General features: G+C 35.0%; 1 protein-coding gene across 1 annotated transcript in view; it reads left to right on the plus strand.

The window, feature by feature from the left end:
- Positions 1-19798, plus strand: part of LOC117115296 (gephyrin-like) — a 43927-nt gene that overhangs the window by 23455 nt on the left and 674 nt on the right. The window contains exons 8-17 of the mRNA XM_033259023.1: positions 2512-2572; positions 4109-4240; positions 4479-4571; positions 4784-4959; positions 5187-5245; positions 9577-9730; positions 15736-15857; positions 16373-16534; positions 18255-18319; positions 19617-19720. Coding sequence (XP_033114914.1) covers positions 2512-2572; positions 4109-4240; positions 4479-4571; positions 4784-4959; positions 5187-5245; positions 9577-9730; positions 15736-15857; positions 16373-16534; positions 18255-18319; positions 19617-19720 — 1128 coding nt within the window. The remainder of the gene's footprint in view (positions 1-2511; positions 2573-4108; positions 4241-4478; positions 4572-4783; positions 4960-5186; positions 5246-9576; positions 9731-15735; positions 15858-16372; positions 16535-18254; positions 18320-19616; positions 19721-19798) is intronic.

Genomic DNA, 19798 nt, shown 5'->3' on the forward strand with positions numbered 1-19798 from the left:
TTGTATGTTACTATTTTTCTTTAATAGTGTAAAATGCATCCCTCTTCACCAGAGTATGCACTGCACTTGTTGGTAATTGACAACAGGAAGTTGCTCTTTTTTTTGATAAGGGAACATATTTGGACCAACTTATACATTTCTTCTGAAATACATGTCTGTCCTCGAGCTGAAATAAGGACAGTGATGGAATTGAACTGGGGTCCAAGACTCTTCATGGTTCAGCACACACCCAGTTGAATAACAGTTTAGCTGCTTATGATATTAATCCTACATTGTGTTCTTTTTTAAAAGCTTGACTATTATAATTGAAAGAGAAAGAAACCTAAATAGGTCATATATGTAGCTTTTATGTTGATAAAGAAATAGTATCATCTTTGACATGTTTATTTATTTCTTAAATAACCATACTTTCAGTACCACTCAGTAAAGAAAAAACACTGCTCTTCCCAGGGGCCATATAATACATTCAAATTCACTGAAAAAAATTAACTAAATCTTAATAATTATCTTGAATTTGCAATACTGACTGGTACGATTTTAATTAAACTTAACTTTCAGAATTTGGCTTGAGACATTGAAAACTTGTGATGTGTTTGCTTTCAGTAGGTCTTTACTAATTACGGTACCTTATAAGCAGTTTTAATTATTTAGTCAATTCTTCTTGCAAGTACATAGATGACATATCTACAGGTGATAAAAGTATAGCTAATATAGCACTTAAATCAGAGGCCTATCCAGCTTTTTGTGATAGGGTGTTTGAATGAGGTTGATTTTACAGTGATGCAGAGGTCGCCGTTTTCTTTAAGGATGACCAGGAAAAAATTAAGACCATGAGATGATAATGAGGAGATAGTGATTATGATGGTGACGATGGTGAAGATTTTAATGATGCTGGCATGGAGTGATGGATGGAGTTTTGACACTAATAGCTGCCAAATTGGGAAGTGTTGCTGGCTTGAGAGTCCATAGGCCTATGCAACTCGGCCCAACCATGGCTATGACTGAGGTTCAAAATTTGTATTGTTTAGTACCTCTAGATGTCTGGAACGGTCGCTCTCAGAAAACAGTGTCTTAATTTGAAAAAAAAATTGAGCCATTACAAGAAGATTTTAGGTATAAAAGGCCAACATCAAGTGAGCTACAATAAAAATAAATTACACAAATCATTGTTGTTTGTGCAATCTAAGTCATTTTCGAGGACACACTAAATATTTCAAGCAGAGTTTTACATATGAAACTTGAATTTTTGTTGTGAATTATTGGATTTAACAAAAAGGGCTTGAGATTGAGTATGTGAACCTCATTCTAGATAAAGGAGATGTGTACAGTAGATGGATGATGCTAATCCAAGCTTGAACCAATGGCTGCAAAGGTCCCTGGCAAAAATCAGCGGTATAGTCTTTACAATAGAGAAATTAGAAAGGACAGTTTGGTTAATACCAAAATTTGTTGGTAACTTATTATTTTTAGTTTGATCTAACTGGCCTGAATATGGGAAAATGTAAGTTTCCTAATCAGTTTAGTGATACAGATTTGGGTTGGCACTTCTATCTTGGGTTTGTGGAACTCAGATGACGATTTTCGCTGTCTGGTGATTTTCATCCACCATGAGGATATCCGTTTGTGTGACGAATTTTCACAACTAGGCATAGGATTATGTTTAATTGTTTATTAATTTGTAACCATTAAATCATACTCTAGTCCTACAGTACTATAAATCAGGGGCAGATTCAGAAATGTCCGAAAGGGGGTCCGAAAGTGGGGTCGATTGAGATAACATTATCCTAGGGGTCCACAAAATTTTGTGTTTTAGGCGGCCAAAAATAACCTCTGAGGTGCTTTTTTCCTTTTTCTTTTTCTTTTTTTTTTAGCTTTCCAAAGGTGGGTGGGGGGTGGGGGAGGTCGGACCCTAAATCCGCCCTTGTAAATATTACAGAGCTATTATATAATATTATTTTGTTATAATTGCTAGTCATATGCATTGTTTTATTCATTGTATTTTACTGACCTAGGGGGCCCAGGTTCACTGAACCACCTGAACCTACGGTAGTGATGCCACTGATGAATATCCCATCAGTGGTGGCGCCAGCAGGGAACAAGGGGGGGGGGGCTCCACCTGTTCCCCGTTGGATAGTCAGACCATAAAATTAAAAACTAAAAAGGCCACAATAAATCCAACACATGTCGGTCACAGTCTGAGAGTGCCATTTCCAACCATCCAGGGGTTGCTATTCTTAAAAATATCTCATTTGGGTGGGGAACCCTATCCCAAACCCTTCTCCCAGCTCGGGCCTATGAGCTCCAGTCCCCTTGCGGAAAGCTTATCAACCCCCTCCCCACAGAAAATATATCCTAGAGCTGCTACTATGTCCCATGCCTGTTGATTTGTGTTGAAATTGTTTCTATTAAAAAGTAAGAAATTCAAAATAATTTTCAAGTTTATTGGATTTATGTGCAGTGTACATAGAAGTAATAACACAAAAAAGGTTTGGTTAAAATATTATTTTGTAGCATCACAGTTGCAGTGAAGTTCATCATGACGATGTGAAGTCCCAGCATTGTAAACATAAAAGTAAGTACTTGCCCTGTATAAACTTTTTATAAGTTTTCTTAAAAATGTGTTAAAATGTATATTTAAAATTCTTTCATAATACAATATTTTGCTAGAGTGCATTACAACAATAACAAAACTTCGGGTTGGAATTAGTATTTTTTATGAAAAGAGGTACAAAGGATGTGGGATGCTATTCGGAATCCAATTCAATAATGAAATTGGCAATGATGATGATGTTTCTTTTGTGATTTTTGCTGGATGTTTCCCTTTGTATGTTATATTTTTGCTTGTAACCTGTACTACAATTAGCTTTGCTACAAAGTACATGATGGCTTTTACAACTTATTTTAATAATCTAGTAAGAATGATAAGGATAATGGGTATATCATTTTATTATATCTAAGTATTGTATTAGCCAATTTTAACAGGCGCACAATATCACTCCTTAATTCTTTGCAAATTCTCTGAAGGTCTTGGGTATCAGCAAAAAGACCACTACCACTGTGTGCAGGCCCGTATTTAGGAATTTCAATGGAGGGGGGGGGGTTCGGCTTGGGACTATGTGGAACTCCTTATCAAAACCCACATACTTCTTCTCTCCCCTAAATGGGGACTTTATTCAGTGTGATAGGCCTCAGGCTCTTTTACAGTATAAATAAATATATATTTTTAGTGCTTTAAATAAGGCGAGACTTATAATTTTTTCGATTTTATCATAATAGTAACTTTTATTAGTAAACTCAATCAAATTCTCCAACTACATGTACAGTATGTACTATTTTAGTTTTATCCCGCTTTTGTAGGCCTACAGAATAAAACGGCAATGAAAAAATCTTCCTAATTTTCACGGAACTCTATCTCCCGCGGAGGGGTTCGGACGAACCCCCCGAACCCCCTAAATACGGGCCTGATGTGGTTGAAAGCTAACATATCATTTATATAGCGCTATTTCATAATGATCATAGTGCTCAAAGCCGTGGGCTATAGGAGCTCATACAGTAACTTTCTTCACCCCTAAGGGTCTCTTCCTGTCTGAGCTGGCTGGAAAACTGGTACCAACAACAGGGGCTGTATGGACCAGTACACCAGGGTAACCCCTACTCATCTCGAAAGATGTACTGGGTTCTTTATAGTGCACATGAGCCAATCACATTTTATCCGAGAAGACTTGTTACACCTCCAGAACCATAGGTGAGTGTGCTGTTAATTGAACCAGCGCCGATTTTTTGGCTGTTGGGTGCGGCGCCCCTGCCTTAACTGCCCAGCTATTTGACTCGCCCTTGTGTGTATGGGTAAAATTTGTTAGTCTGTAAAGTACTGTATTTCTTCAAAATGATCACACAGTGGTCATCATCATGCAGACCACGACCACTGTGTGATCGAAAACTTTTGTGTATAAGTAAACTTTGTTAGTCTGTAAAGAGCTGTCTGTCTTCAATTTACTGTTTATCATCTAGATTAACATGGTTACTTTTTCTTCTTCATCAGATGTAGGTTGGTTATAGACCATTTATTTAAGTTGATATTGTGTTGATATGTTATTGTTTACTGTAGGTAATGATGATGTCACAAAAGTTGCAAGAAGAATGCGACATTCACCTTATCCAATTACAAGCTTTGAAGATGCTGTTGCCATGGTGATGAATAATGCTTATGGTATAGAAACAGAAGTTGTTGATTTGAAAGGCATGTAGATTTTGGAAAATTTGATATTTCATATTTGCCATCTAAATTATTTTTTTATGTTAATTCATTCGCCTGGTTTGATTTGTGGGCTTTCTTCATGCGTCTCATTCATATAAAAATATTTCCATCCTATCATTAATGTATTGTGTTATCTATTAAAACGTTTTTTGTAGACATATTCTTTTTTATTTAAATTTAATGTCTGAAATTGTTTTTATTATATAATTTGTTTTTATAGATGCCTTAGGTAGAGTTTTGGCAAATGATGTTTTAGCAAAGCATCCTGTACCACCCTTTCCAGCATCAATCAAAGATGGTTATGCAGTTCTTGGTAGGCCTAATAATTTTGCATTTTAGATGATTAGAAATCCCTGAACTTCACGGAATTAATTTGCAACTAATGGAATAGTTTACTTGTATCTTGTCCGCACTAGTATAGCCCTAAATCATTTATAACTTTCCATTATACTTTTCTACCTTTTGTTTGCTCTGGTTCTACAGTTTAACTGCAGTGATGTTTTTTTCTTGGTGTGTTTTTTTAAGCATCTGATGGATCTGGAATTCGTCATGTTTCTGGTAATAGCACTGCTGGCTCTGTACCACTTGATAGAGTTACACCTGGTGTGTGTGTTAGGATAACAACCGGTGCACCAATACCCCCTGGAGCAGATGCAGTTGTACAGGTGGAAGACACAAAATTGGTACAAGAAGCTGATGATGTAAGTATCAATTGAGCAAACTTTAGGTACACTAATTTGTAAAATACCAGATGCAAAATGTGTGCCAAGGAATTGTGTTGTTGGCAGTTGGTCAGTTAACTAGTAAATTGTTTTGTAACCTCCACTGTGAATAATTTCTCAAAAATGTCATTACATAATTTTTAGATATTCTTTTAACACCAACATATACGATTTACAGTAACATCTTGTTTTTTCTTTCTAATTAGGGTAAGACTGAATTAGAAATTAATGTGTTAAAAGAACCAGAGGAAGGTCAGGATATACGGTAAATATAGATCTAACTATTTACAACTGCAAGTCTTAGCCTAGATAACTGGGCATTGAATGTGAATGCATACATGGCATTAGATCATACTTTACTATATGGTAAGACTATCATATTTCTAAACTTGCAAGTAAGTTTGATGCGAACCAGGCATTATCTTCCACACATGAAATTCTGCTAGTCTATACACTGTATATATAACTTTTGTGGTTGTACTTATATTTCCTGCAGTGCCATGTTGGGGCTTGCTCTAGAATACAGTATCACATGTGATGGTTTTTATATGAAATGTGATAGTCTGGACAGAGCTTAAAATGAATAGGATTGGATTGGATTTATTCGGTGTAAACACCAAGAATAGCCCACGAAAGTGCATAACAAAAAACGTCTACTTAAATTCAAATAAGCCGAGACTTTTTTTATATATTGTTTAGCGAACCCGCCACCCGCCAATAAAGATGATTTCGAAAAAAAAATAAATTTTATTTTCGGCCAGTTAGTGCACTTGTCACCAAAAAAATATGGAAATTTCAGAAAAAAATAAAGTTTTCCTTTATTTTTATTATGCTCGCCGCTGCCTTGAAATCTAAAAAAATAAGATATGTATATTTCTTCCTAATTAAGGGTACGCCTACTAAATCTGAAAATCTAATAATAGTGTAGTTAGTGCTCAAAAAGGCGAAAGCAAAAACAAACATTGATTACCACGGTCACAGTGTTTTTGTTATGGAAGATCTACCAGCTGCTGACCTAATTAAAAAGCGAGCACTTTGTGATGTATGCACAAGGCTCAGAAAGAAGAGAAGAAGTCATTATTTCGCAAGGGTAACCTGTAACTTAATGGTAAATTATACAAAGTAAATTAATAGGCCTATTATCTGTAACTAAAATAAAAGTTCTTTTAGTGACAGACTATATTGAAGAAGAAGTTTCAAAAATAATTATAAAGTTGTTTTTTTATTAGTCCCCCACCCCACGTTATTTAACCTTATACTTATGACCATCTTTTTATATCATTTTCATTTTTTGATAACTCATTGTACTTACCGAAAGGTCCACTGATTAATTTCAGATAAGAAAGTATAATACATACTCCAAGTATTGAAATACACACGATGGCGTGTATTTCAATACTTGGAGTATGTATTATACTTTCTTTGTACTTACCTTCATTATTTTTCACTATGCTGTTTTATGATAACATAGCCAGAATAATGATGATAATGATGACGATAATGATATTAATGATAATATACTGAAACAATTATTTTCATATGAATGACTTCAAAGATACTTTCAATTATAACCAACCTTTAAATACCTTTCCTTGTTTAGCTTAAATTGCCGTAGCATTGTGAACAAATTTGATACCATTGCCAAATTTATAACTTCTCTTGAGTTCAACTTCTCCATCATTGCCTTGAATGAGACATAGCTGTCTTGCAAAAGATACCATCAGCCTCTACCATCTTCATATATAATATATATATAACTATAATATCATCCATAAAGATAGAAGAGACAAAAGAGGTGGTGGAGTTGCCTTCCCTGTCCACATTAGTTTAAGCTACATTATATGCAGTGGCGTATCCAAAAAAAAAAGCTTGCACCCCCCCCCCCATTCGAAAACTTCGAAGCAAAAAAATTAGGCTAGGCTTATGCTTATGCTTATGCTGTCATGGTTAACGTGTATTCGGAAATCTAAGAAGCAATATTTTTCAGTGGGCGTGGCCACCGAAAATAAATTCTACGCCCCCTCATATTTTGGTCGCGCCCCCCACAACAGCCCCCCATTTTAATACTGCTAGATACGCCACTGATTATATGTGACGATCTATCGGCATGTCCATATTTCTAGAAATCGTATAATTATTGTATTATACAATGTAATATATTGTATATTCAGAAATCCGTAATTTGTAGTGTGGTCTACAGACCACCAATACCGTGCACACTTCAGTTTGATGAGCAGTTAGCTAAAATTATGAAAATTATTAATACTGAGGAAAAAATAAGCATATATTACTGGTGACTTCAATCTTAACTTTCTTCAGTATAATTCCAACCGTTCCATTCAATAACACATCACAACCTCTTTTACTTGTTCATCCCTTTAATTAATCAGTCTACCTGTGTTACAGAATATGCCTCCTCTATTTGAAAATATTGATTGTAACCTAAATTCTACTTACTCTTAAACCAGCGGTATACTAATAACAGATATCTTTGACCATTTTCCCATATTTTTTTATCAATATACTGATCAACACTGTGTTCATAATCCTAAATATGCTGAAAAGCGTTTCTCAACGGCAGTTTACTAATCTCAAATCTGTACTAAATAATGAACAATGGGAACATGTATTAGCTTCTGAATATGCAAATATAGCATACCAACAGTTCTCAGGCACACTCCTGTCAGCAATAGATAATAGATGTTTCCCTGTTAAGAAAGTTCATGTAAGGGCAACACTTAATGTAAGTGTAACACATAAAAACAAAAGTAATTACATTTCTTTCAGAAATAAATTAACCACTGAGATTAGAAATCAAAAAAAGGAAGGATTATTACTTAAACCAATTCGAACAAAATAAAAATGATTCTAAGCATACATGGAAATCCATCAACAATGTTTTAGGAAGGAAAAATAAAAATACAACGTTACCACCTGAACTTAAATTGGGTAATAAAAACATTTGTACGAAATGAAAAGCATTAAATTCATTCTTCGTTAATATTGGTTAAACACTTTTTGAAAATGTAAATAATACATCAACGACACAAATAGACGTCAATATACATATTTTGGTTCATGTGTGTCCAACAAACAGGAAATGAAATGTGGCATTTCATTTTGGGCCCATTATTATTTTTATTATATATAAATGACATTTACTTAGCTTGTAATTACATTGTAGGTAATGTTTGCTGATGACACCACTGAGTTTATAAACCACCGTGGTATCTACTGAGCATTTGAAATGTTAAATAATGAGCTATCACATCTTTCAACATGTTCTAAAACAAACAAGCTACTATGTTATATGTTATGTTACTATGTTACTATGTTACAAGCTATGTTATCTTTAGGGCAAGTAATAAAGTTATTGATACAGCTGGTCTAGATTTGACCATTGAAAATATTGTGATAGAAAGTGTAGCTCAAACTAAGCTTGTAGGTGTATTGCTTGATGAAACCCTTTCATACAATTATCAAATCAATGTGGTTGCAACAAAGGTGTCAAAGATTACAGGTGTTCTCAATAATCTAAAGACTGTACTTCCTTATTCAATACACTTAAAAGATATTCTCCCACAATTTACATAATATGCAATTACTACATGGGGTTCCTCTGGGTCTGCATATATTCCAGAAAAAAGCATTACGTATCATTTCCAATGTCCACTATCAACTTCCATCTTCACCCCTTTTTATGCTCTCAACATCTGTGATATTTACTTTAAAACTATTGCTACATTTATGTTCCTTTTCCACTGTAAACCCTTGCCATCTATCTTTGACAGTTATTTCTAAGCAGTAAAGTCACACCACACCCTCAATAAATACCCAGAAATAAAAATCAGCTTCGCATTAAACACTGAAACAGGCAAACAATGTATAACATACCAAAGTGTAAAATATGGAATAACTTCTCACAAATATTAAAATCTCAAAATCACATTTCTTCTTTCAAAAGAAAGCTCCATAATCAACTCAACAATAAGTATTTGTAATTCTTTCTTTTAAAGGTTTTTATTTTAACCCCTAAACCTTTTGTAGAAATACCGGGATGGTATTCGGCGGGGTATAACTAACAGCTAAGTTTAGTCGGCCCTTCTGTTTTGTACGGGATTCATATGTAATAGCTCTGCTTGTTTTGAATGGCCCTTTCCATTTCTTTTCAACATCTTTCATTTTTGCCATGTTACTTGATATTCATATTTCATTTGATGTTTGAATTGATCTGGAATAAAGTTTACTTGATACTTGATACTAATTATATAAATTGAAAGCTTTACCCATCCCTACACTGTTCATATTCAACAATAAAATTCTATTTTAATTTTCTGTTCTGTTTGGGTATTTTGGCAAAAAAATTTTTTTTTTCCTCCCTCCTCTGATGACCCTTAAAAAAATATTTTCATGAAACAAGGTATAAAAAAAGTCTCGCCTAACGAACAGATCTACAACCGAAGATCTACATTTATATAACACTCTGCATTACATTCTTAAACAGAGGTGACATGCTGTCTTCAATTGGCTGTTAGAGTGCTGGGCAGCCTAGGTTTTAAGGAAAGTTTTAAGGAACATTTTTTCTTCTTGTTTTAGACCAGTTGGTGTAGATATTCAACAAGATCAAGTGGTTGTCAGATCACAGCAAGTTCTTGGTCCAGCTGAGTTAGGACTGGTTGCTATGGTAGGTGTCTCAAAAGTCAGGGTTTTCAAGATGCCTGTTGTGGCAGTATTTTCAACTGGGAACGAGGTAATTAATAAATATTCAATTAAAATCTCTTTGAAAATAGTGTACTTTAATGAGCCATACTAGTCTTCATAAAAGAAGACAAATTGTCATACGAGACAGCCTTTGCATTTAAGCCTCTATGATTAATACTAGCTGTGCTTAACAGCAAAAACTAGTCAGGTAAAACTTGCAAAGTAACTGCCACTTACTTTGCATTAATATGAATTGATGTTTAGTCCTGGGTTCCAGACCATGTCAGTGATGTTTTAAACAAATTGGTGGCAGTATATCTAATTAAAACAAAAGCAGACACTTGATAAAATTCAATAACCTTGCTACACAACTTTACTAACATGATTCTTTTTGACTTTTTATGGCCTTGGCAGCCATTTACTTCTCACGTTAACAGTGGGTGGTTGTTTTCGCAACCATAACATTATCTTTTCCTATGCTATCGCACTGTAATGTTTTTCATGTATACCCAAGTTAGGTCACGTGACAGCCTGTAAAACAATCATCGATAAATCCCTCTATCCATTTACTAGTACAGATATTTGAATTATTTGTACAATGTTTGTGAAGTCTATTGTATGGTTTTGTTAGATAAAGGGTAGGAACTATATTCTCAAAGTAAGATAATATTGTAATGTTCTTGAATTATCCGAGCCTCGATCGCAGTGGATAAGGCAATGGTGTTATTCCCTTGACTTCCAATAAGCTGTTAAAGAAATGAATTAAAGACAAGGATCACAAACAAGGTCAAATTCTCTATGCAGAGAGCCAAAAATTTCTGAAGGTCACAAGACTGCTTCTTATTTTCTTTTTAAAAACAGATTTTGGTAAAACTCAATTCAAAACTTAGTGGAGAAAACCTCTACATAGCAGTTCTACAAAGGACTCACTGAAGAGGTACACCCAGACGTAGCTACAAAGACGAAATCTAGAAATTCATTATCACCCCAAAAAAACCTACTCTCATGGTTGCACTGTCACCAATCTCTTCAAGGATTGATAAGATCACTAAAATTAGGCAGGAACATCAGTGGTGCGGAGAGGCTACGGCAGACGGGGACAGGGGCCCAGCCTGCTAGCTAAAAAAATTAAAATTTAAAAAAACAAAATAAATACCTATAAATAAAAATTTATTACGTAGGTCCTACTTGTCACAGGAAATAAAAATGCAGTATTACAGTATTTTCTCTACGATGAAACTAACCAGGCATGGGCATAGATCATTGGTTGGGGGGGACAGGGGGAACATCACCCCCACATTTTTAAGGGATTGTCCCCCTCGCTTTTCGACCACTATGTAATTTCAGTAGTAAAGGAGATACCTAAAAATTGTTGAAATGAACAGCATAAATGACCCAGGTTTTAACAAAAGAGTGATGTACAGCCAGAGTAGAGTACATCTTATCTTATAGCTTGCAAGGTATCTTTGCCCACAAACATCTGAATTACTTATAATACACAACTCGACATTATTACAATTTGAGAAGTATGAGAAAAAGCATTTAAATATAAGATTGGTTTTTGGCACTTGAAGTAGGTAAAGTAAAGTAAATACATCAACCATTTCCTCAAATTTTTCGCACCTCAGCCCTGACAATGGTGGGGCTCAGGTGGGTGTTGTAACAGTATGTAGTACTGTACTGTTTATTGTAATATTATGTATGCTGCCACCAACAGTATGCAACCTTGAGATATGAATAGAACAGACGAACTTGAACACAATTGTGTCTGTCACAAAATTAATAAAATTGAATTTTGTGAAGCCACCTGACACAATTAAATTTACTGATAATGTTGCTGAAGCCTAGAGAAGATGGGAGCAGCAATTCAGATGCTACATGACAGCAGCAGAAATCAAAAGGAAGAGTAAGCCAACACAGGTAGCCATCCTACTGCATACGGTGGGTGCCGATGAACAAGAGATACATGATACCATGACATCGATCTAGCTAAATTTAAGTCGTATTGCCAGCCTTGTACAAATGAGGTATATGAAAGATATACATTTTGGAAAAGACAGCAAGCAGAGGGCGAACCAGTAGATCATTGATCACAGATTAGAAATCCAGGGCTTCCAGGTGCGAATTCGGTGATAAGAAGGACAAGATGATAAGAGACCGCATGGTGTTTGGTGTACACGACCTGCAAGTAAAAGAGCGTTTGCTCAGGTAACTTTAAATTGGACATTTGAGCAGAAGCCAACATTTTGCCATATTCAATGTACAAAAAGAGTATAGGCAGACCAAATCAAACCCTTAGGCAAAATAAACCTGAGATGTCATGTTGGATCAGAACAGCGTGAGCTAATGGTCTACATTACAGATAGAGCAGAAATGGCTATTCTTGTTCATCAAGCTTGCGAAAGCCTAGATTGGTGAAATGGAAACATGTGAACTCAATCACAAAACATGACATGATCAATGAATATATGCTGATTGTTTTCCAAGGCTTAGGAGAGTTTGAGCAAGAATATCACATACAGTTAGCAGATGATGTTACTCCACAAATACATGCAAAGTACCATATAAATGTATAATGAAACTTGGACAAGGTGTTGGAATGTGGATGACAAAGCAACATGAAATTCAACCAAGACAAAATTCAATACAAAGTGAATCAAGTGAAGTACATGGGGAATTTTGTAACGTCTAAAGGGTTGAAACCTGATCAAAGCAAAGTGAAGGTTATCATTGAAATGCCACAACCAAAAAACATGAAAGCACTGCAACGCTTACTAGGTATGGTTAAATACCTCTAATAGTATATCCCAAATGAGTCAGATATCACTGCATTGCTAAGGTCACTACTGAAACAAGACGTACAATGGTCATGGCAAGCAGAACATAGCAAAGCCTTTGAGAAGCTAAAAGCGATATTATCAATTAGAGCCAGTGTTGAAATATTATGGGTATATTTGACTGGTTCATTTTGTTGATTACGATTTTTCATTGAGTATTATTTTCATTCGATTGGTTTGTAAATTAGACTTTGTTGACGAAACGAAAATGAACCTAAACCAGAGTGCATTAAGTTATCCATGTGACCAAAACAAACATAGCTGATTGGTCAGTTTAGCAACAAAATTTATAATATAATTTAGATTAAGTTTCAGAAAATAAAAATTGTATGCACATGAAGTCAAAAATTAATTGTAGGCTAACAGAATTCAAAAACTGGATGAAAACTTTTTTTTTTTAATGAAAAACCCATACTGCCAAAATCCTGTTTTCTATTTGACTGGTCGTCTTTGGTATGTAGGATTTTACCACTGTGCAGGTGGGTGTGGTTTAATGAAGAACCAGTCGAATACGGCCTATGATGTCAAGAAACCAGTAAATATCCAAGCAAATGCATCAGAAAGTGGCTTAAGAGCTTGTCTTCAAAAGGAAAACCAACCCATTGCATATGCATCCAGAGCTATGACCAGCAAAGAAACTAACTATGCACAGATTGAGCAAGAGTTGCTAGCTCTTTGATTCGCAACAAACAAGTTTCATCAGTATATTTATGGTAAAGATATAGAAGCAGAAACTGATCACAAGCCTTTAGAAATAATGCCAAAGAAGCCAATAGCACAAGCATCACCTTGTTTACAATGAATGATGATACAATTGCAGCAATACTCAATCGATGTAAAATATGTTCCTGGAAAGCTACTATCGCTACCCGATACTTTGTCCAGGACGTACATAAATGATGATATCGACGATGACATAGAAAAAATGGTCCATAGCTTTAGTGGGAAGCCTTCCAGTTAATGCATCAAAGCAGGAAGAATTAAATATGTAAACCATGCAAGATCCTACTTTAAGAGATCTATGGGATTTAAGATTTTGAATACAATAAATACAAAATATTATTTAAATTTCATGAAAGTAATAGCATCATAGTGTGAGTAAACATTATTACATATTCAATTATATATCTGTCTCTTATTATTATACCATTCTTTCTGATATCAATTTATTATTTCACATTAAACACAATATATGATATCAGACTTTTTCAATATATAATGGAAGATAATACAAATACATGTCACTACTTTTGATGTTATTCTTTGACTATGCAGTACAGTAAACATATTTAAAAGAACAAAACATGTTTTACATGGGGGTCACCTTGAATTTTAATATGGCTGATAAATGACCTTGACCTAAAATGGCTGTCATAAATGACCTCTGATGGAATAGTTCCTATCAAAAATTGAATTTTGTGAGCTTATGTATGATTTTGCTGTAAAACACGACCACTTACAAACTATTAGGATATTCTACGTATTTAACAGAAAAATGAAATTGAATGACCTTAAATGACCATCTGACCATGTCACAAGTGTTATAAATCCTTGACCATGAAAATATATTTTTAGACATCATAATTCTTATTGGAAGTGGTTTAAAAGTCGATATATTGATAAATATTTGTTTTGCGTGGCAGCCATTTTGAAATTCAAGATGGCCGCCAGAATGACCTCCAATGAAATATTGTAGTTCATAGTAAAAATTTTGAATTCTGAGAGCCTGGGTATGATTCTAATGTAAAATTTGACAATTACGTAATTTTTAAAGATACCATACAATATTTGACCTTGAATGACCTTAAATTACCCATTTGTGGCAATCTGACCAGGTCAAAAATGATATGATGGTATTCCTCGATCATATAAACATATTCTTAGACATTAGAATTATAATTCAAACTGATTTAGAAGCGGAGATATAGATAAACATAGGTTTGGTTTTATAAGGCTACCATTTTGAAATCCAAGATGGCCGCCATAATGACCTCGGATGAGGTGGTTCCTACCAAAAATTGAATGCTATGACCATAAGAAGCATGTAAAAAAAAATTGGTGGTTTTGTCCTGAACGTCCACATTAAGTCCAAATATGGCCCTAAGCTGCCGTACTAATGTTAATGACAGACCAAGATAATAAAATGTCTTAAGATTTTTAAACATTAAATATTCAAATTGAATATCTGTGTTTATTCAAGTCTGTGCCCACTAGTCCAGTCAATCTGTGGTTTGACCCAGAACTAATTGCAACTGAAATAATATTTGCAGAATCTGTTCACGAAATATACACAAAATAGCATAATAAAAGTCCGAAAAAATTCAATCAGCTGGGGAACATTGTTGATTTTAAAGATATTTAGTGACTTAACATCCAACAGTTTATTGTGTCATACCGCCCAGCTGTTGCGTTGAAGCGTAGGTAAGCCTGTTGTTGCTAAAAAAGAAAAATTTTAAAATAAGATAGACGTCCGCGCGCAAACGCAGTTGGATGAGACCAGATGCGTCGGTACCTTTTCTCAAAATTTAATAAAATCTCTAAAAATAGTCCACTTCCAAAAGAATTTGAGCGACGCCCGACCACAGCAAATTTGCTGTCATTGGGGGCCATCCTCCCATCGGGAAATCCTGGCGTCGCCACGGAGTATGACCCAGAACAACACTATTACACAGTTAATATTTGTTAACTGTTATTAAACCTAACATGTTTTTGACTTAATGATATTCCCTATCCCTAAGTGGGATATTGGACAGCATTCGCGTGGGATGATCTTTGTGTTATAAACACGTCAAGTTCCATCCAACTGCGTTCGTGTGCGGGCATCCATTATGCTTTAACTTTTTTTTGTTAGCAACAATAGGCTTTTATACGCTCCAACGCAGCATTTGTATGATGTGATACAATAAATCGTTGGATGTTAATTCTGGGGTCACGCTCCTCTCTTCAAGAATTCCTTGTCTCTTGTGGGAACATCCCATAATATTTTATGTAACAAAATTGAAAGGCTACACACTATGTCAGAAAACAGTAGGAATATGATTTTATTGAGCTTGTGCAAGTAAAGTAGGCCTAAATAATCCACACATAACATGTTGTCAAAGAAAAGGAAGTCTGAAAGTGGGTCACCACCTAAAAAAGTTTGAGAAGCAAGGTGTGATAAATTTATCAACCTCCATTATGATGTATGTTACAAAATGAGTTCTAATAATCCATACAGTTGTGTGTACCAGGTGAAGACCTGAAGCCTGGATGCGTTTATGACAGCAATAAAACCATGCTATTGGCAACGTTAAAAGATCATGGGTATCCAGTGCTTGATGTTGGTGTTGCTAATGACAAGTATGTCTTCTATATAATTTATTTGATCTGATTATAGTACATGTCATGAAAAATGGTTTGCTTGAGAAGTTTCACATAATAATATGTGCTTAATTGTTTTAAAAATTGTAAACACTTCACCAAACATTATTATAAATATAAACATTTTTTAAAGTTCAATTCAATTCAATGAACATTTATTTTCATTTCTCATATAAACATTTTTTTGACAAAGCAGTTTTAATAAGAAGTCTGTAAATTTGAAGCCTATTTTTGTACTGTATGTTTTTCATGAAGAAGCTTGAATAAAATGACTTCATCCAAGCCTTCAAATATTTTTTCCATTTATAGATGTCATGCAGGGAAAAGGTGCCTTGAGAGTTTTTCTGGATATTTGTGCTATATAAAGGGCCCCTGATGCCACTGGGAACAACACATTTATCACATGACTACTTTCAATTGCATATAATTTTATTTTGATTGATTTATTATTTTGAATTTTTTAAGTACTCTTTAAACTGCATTATTCATTTCAGTTTAGAGTCGCTGCAATCTGTTTTAAAGACAGCTCTGTGTGAAGCAGATGTGGTGGTGTCTACTGGTGGAGTATCAATGGGTGAGAAGGATCTCTTAAAACACACCCTCAGTCAAGTCTTCAATGCTCTCATCCACTTTGGTCGTGTCTTTTTGAAACCTGGGTAATATTTAAATTTTTTGAATTTTTTCCAATTTTTGATCTATTTTCCAATTTACGGAGAAAAAGTCTTCATTCATTCATGTACTCATTTATTTGACAAAATTATACATAAATATTGTACTTGAATTCATAAAGGTGAGAAAAGCGAAATGGACAGTTTTATGATGTCTAAAAAAAATGTTTAAAAAGCGATATAAAGAATTGATAATTGATTATAAAACACTGCATTGCAAGTTCCACAAAAGAGATATACTGTATAGTCGTATACAATTAAATTAAATGCTCATCTCACCAAGACATCTAATCTAAGCTCCTTTTGGGTTACAAACTTTTTGGGTCAAACTAACTATGTAACTGGTCAGTTTGACCAACAAATCAGTGCAAACATTGTAAAATCACCAAGCTACACTTCAAATTTAAGCATTTAATGACCAAGCAGACATTGCCCAGGAAGAATAACCAGGCTCTTTTTTTGCAAGCAGATAATTCCAATGTAGACTTCTCTAGTTCTATGCAACACAGGGGTCTCCCGGAACTCGCGGGAGTCTCCCAGAAGTCAGGATGACCTTCCGCACTCCCGCAAGCCAACAAGAATCTGCCGGAAATAACCCATCTCCCGAAAATTAATATTTGCATGTTTTCAATATTTTACTATCATTTGTCTCATGGAATTCAGTGCCGATGGGTATCACTAAGTGCAATATAATAGGTCAGTGTGTTAACAGAAGTCATTAACCACTGAAGACCAGTGGAGGATTTAAAGATAAATTTAAAATTTTTGCCTGAGAGTATTATTTCCAGCTATCTAGAGATGCCATAATCATAAATTTTCTTACCTCAGCCACAACCATGGTGGCCTATCATCTGTGAAAGTCCCACCCTGCACCAACCCCCACCCCCTCTCTTTTTCGAGGGGGGTGGGGGTGGCTGCCGGAAATTACTGGCAACGTCTGTATTTGATACGGAAATTTTGCCTAATTACAGACATATGGAAATAGGCCAAAATACTAAGGCAATTTATCATTAGGCCTAGACCCATAAAGAAACAGGTCAGACTTGTCAGATTAATGATAAATTATTGTGAGAACTATTAAAAGAAAAGCGAACCTTAAATTTTCATCCTGTCCGGTTTACTTGGAATTACAAAGCTTATTATCCTGTAACTGAAATTTAAGCAACCCATATTTTGCACTCAAGACAAATTATTAGGATACAGAAATTTTTTTTTTTACTATGGATATTTGAAGACGTGGTTTAAACTGAAATGTATTTTACTAACTTGTGAAGTCGGCCAGTGTGAACAGAACAGGGTTAAGTCTTACTGACATTGTGCTAAATTCTGTGTTCATCACTGAACTTTTCACAGAATGTATTCATGACTGACCATGCACATGCAAAACCTATCTTAAAATTTGAAAAAATGTAGTGTTCCCCCAATTTTGACTATTAGAGTAAAAAAAAAGTCTGTAAATGATTGGCACAATGGTTCGGTTCTGGCCCCCTGTGTCATCATTGAAGTCGTTAGTTTTATTATGTTTATTTTTTTATCAGTGCACTTTATATATATTATTATTACATTGGATGCAGATTTAGTAAAACAAAATTTTTTTTTTTTAAAAACAAAAACAATTTCAATTCTGAGTTTGAGTACTTCCTACTTTTAAGTATATCTAAAAGTAATCAGGATAATGTGCAAGATATATTTTTAAATTTCACTTCAGAAAACCTACAACATTTGCTACTGTTGAATATGAAAGAAAGAAAAAACTGGTCTTTGCCTTACCTGGTAAGTTAATATTACCATATATTATATATATTCAAGAAAGTGCTGGTAGCCCCGCCCCAATGTATTTTACGTTACTTTGTTTGTATAGTGAAGCCTAACAATTGGAAGTGGAACAATTTTGGGTTTTTTGAGTTTTGAGTTTTTTTGTGGTTTTTTGGTTTTGGGAATTGACATCATAGGCCAAAAAAAAGTATTGTCATGTGATTCCACATATTAGAGTATAGGACATTCACGAGTTAAAAACAGTGGCGGACGGTAGGGTAAATTGCAGGGTATGCTAGGTATTGTCATATCTAGGATGTGCGAGGGACGCGCATCCCCCCACCCTGAAAAAAATAATCAAATCACCTTATTTTGCAATTTATCCCCCTCACCTAATCACTGATTCCCCCAACTTCCCACCCCCATCAGCTACCTTCCATTTCAAGACCCCTATGCCACTGATGCTAGTGCCTGCTAGTAGGAAAAGTTTGTAAGCCTACTACTATACAGAATCAAATTGCGTTCTATAGTCAAAATACAAATGCATGGTTGTAGTATTTTCTCTTCAAAAGAATTCCGATTCCTGTATTTTAACAAATTTCAATTCAAATAATAATAATTTGAAGTTTCTTCTATACCGATCAATTTATTTTTAAATAAATCTAATCTCAATGATTAAAGTTTAAAAACTTTAATCATTGAGATTAGGCCTATAGATAGAATACCTGATCGGCAGTGGTGGTCCCGATTTGTGAGAAGAGGAGCATGCGCACATACTCTTGGAAGCACCGCTTCCATTCCAGTGTTAAATTGGCTATTCTGATGCCACCACACAGTTGTCACAATAGCAAATTTAAGCGTTGAAGGGTATGCTCTGACTCCCATTGACTTACTGAATATATGATTGGCTGATATTGAAAACCAGCCCTGCGGAAATTCTAAGCAGCTGAGAGTGCGATGCGATAGGCCCGACTGTGACTTAACCTAGATACTAGGAATTACATTGTTTTAATATGTTACTTTTGAGTGTCTTCTACTTGTACTAGACTGAATGTCAAGGCTCTATGTTAAAGACTGCCGTGTATTACTAGGAGCATAGGGTATTTGGCTTCACCCCCAACAGCTCACAAGGGCTATGCCACTGCAAGTGGCGTGACAGCTATGGGCTGTCGCAGGCGTTAAAGGGCCCGGGATATTTATGAGTGTTATTGGCCGGGTGGCCTTTCGCTAATGCGTAAAGAACATCAAAATACCTATTTTAGGACACTGGTTTGCTGTCGTTTAATAAAGGATTTTATGTTTTAATTTTCAATAGGGAATCCAGTGTCAGCTATAGTAACCTGCAACCTCTTTATTTTACCTGCACTAAGAAAGATGTGTGGCCACTTGAAATCACACCCAACGAAAATTAAAGCCAAGGTAAATCAGTATCATTTTTAGTATTTTTGGCCAGTTATTGCACCCTCCGCCACAAAAAAATTATGCCCATTCCCTTGA

This window comes from Anneissia japonica, unplaced genomic scaffold (genome assembly GCF_011630105.1).
Source record: "Anneissia japonica isolate Jap-2015-1 unplaced genomic scaffold, ASM1163010v1 scaffold287800_len1627635_cov199, whole genome shotgun sequence".
Taxonomy (NCBI): domain Eukaryota; kingdom Metazoa; phylum Echinodermata; class Crinoidea; order Comatulida; family Comatulidae; genus Anneissia; species Anneissia japonica.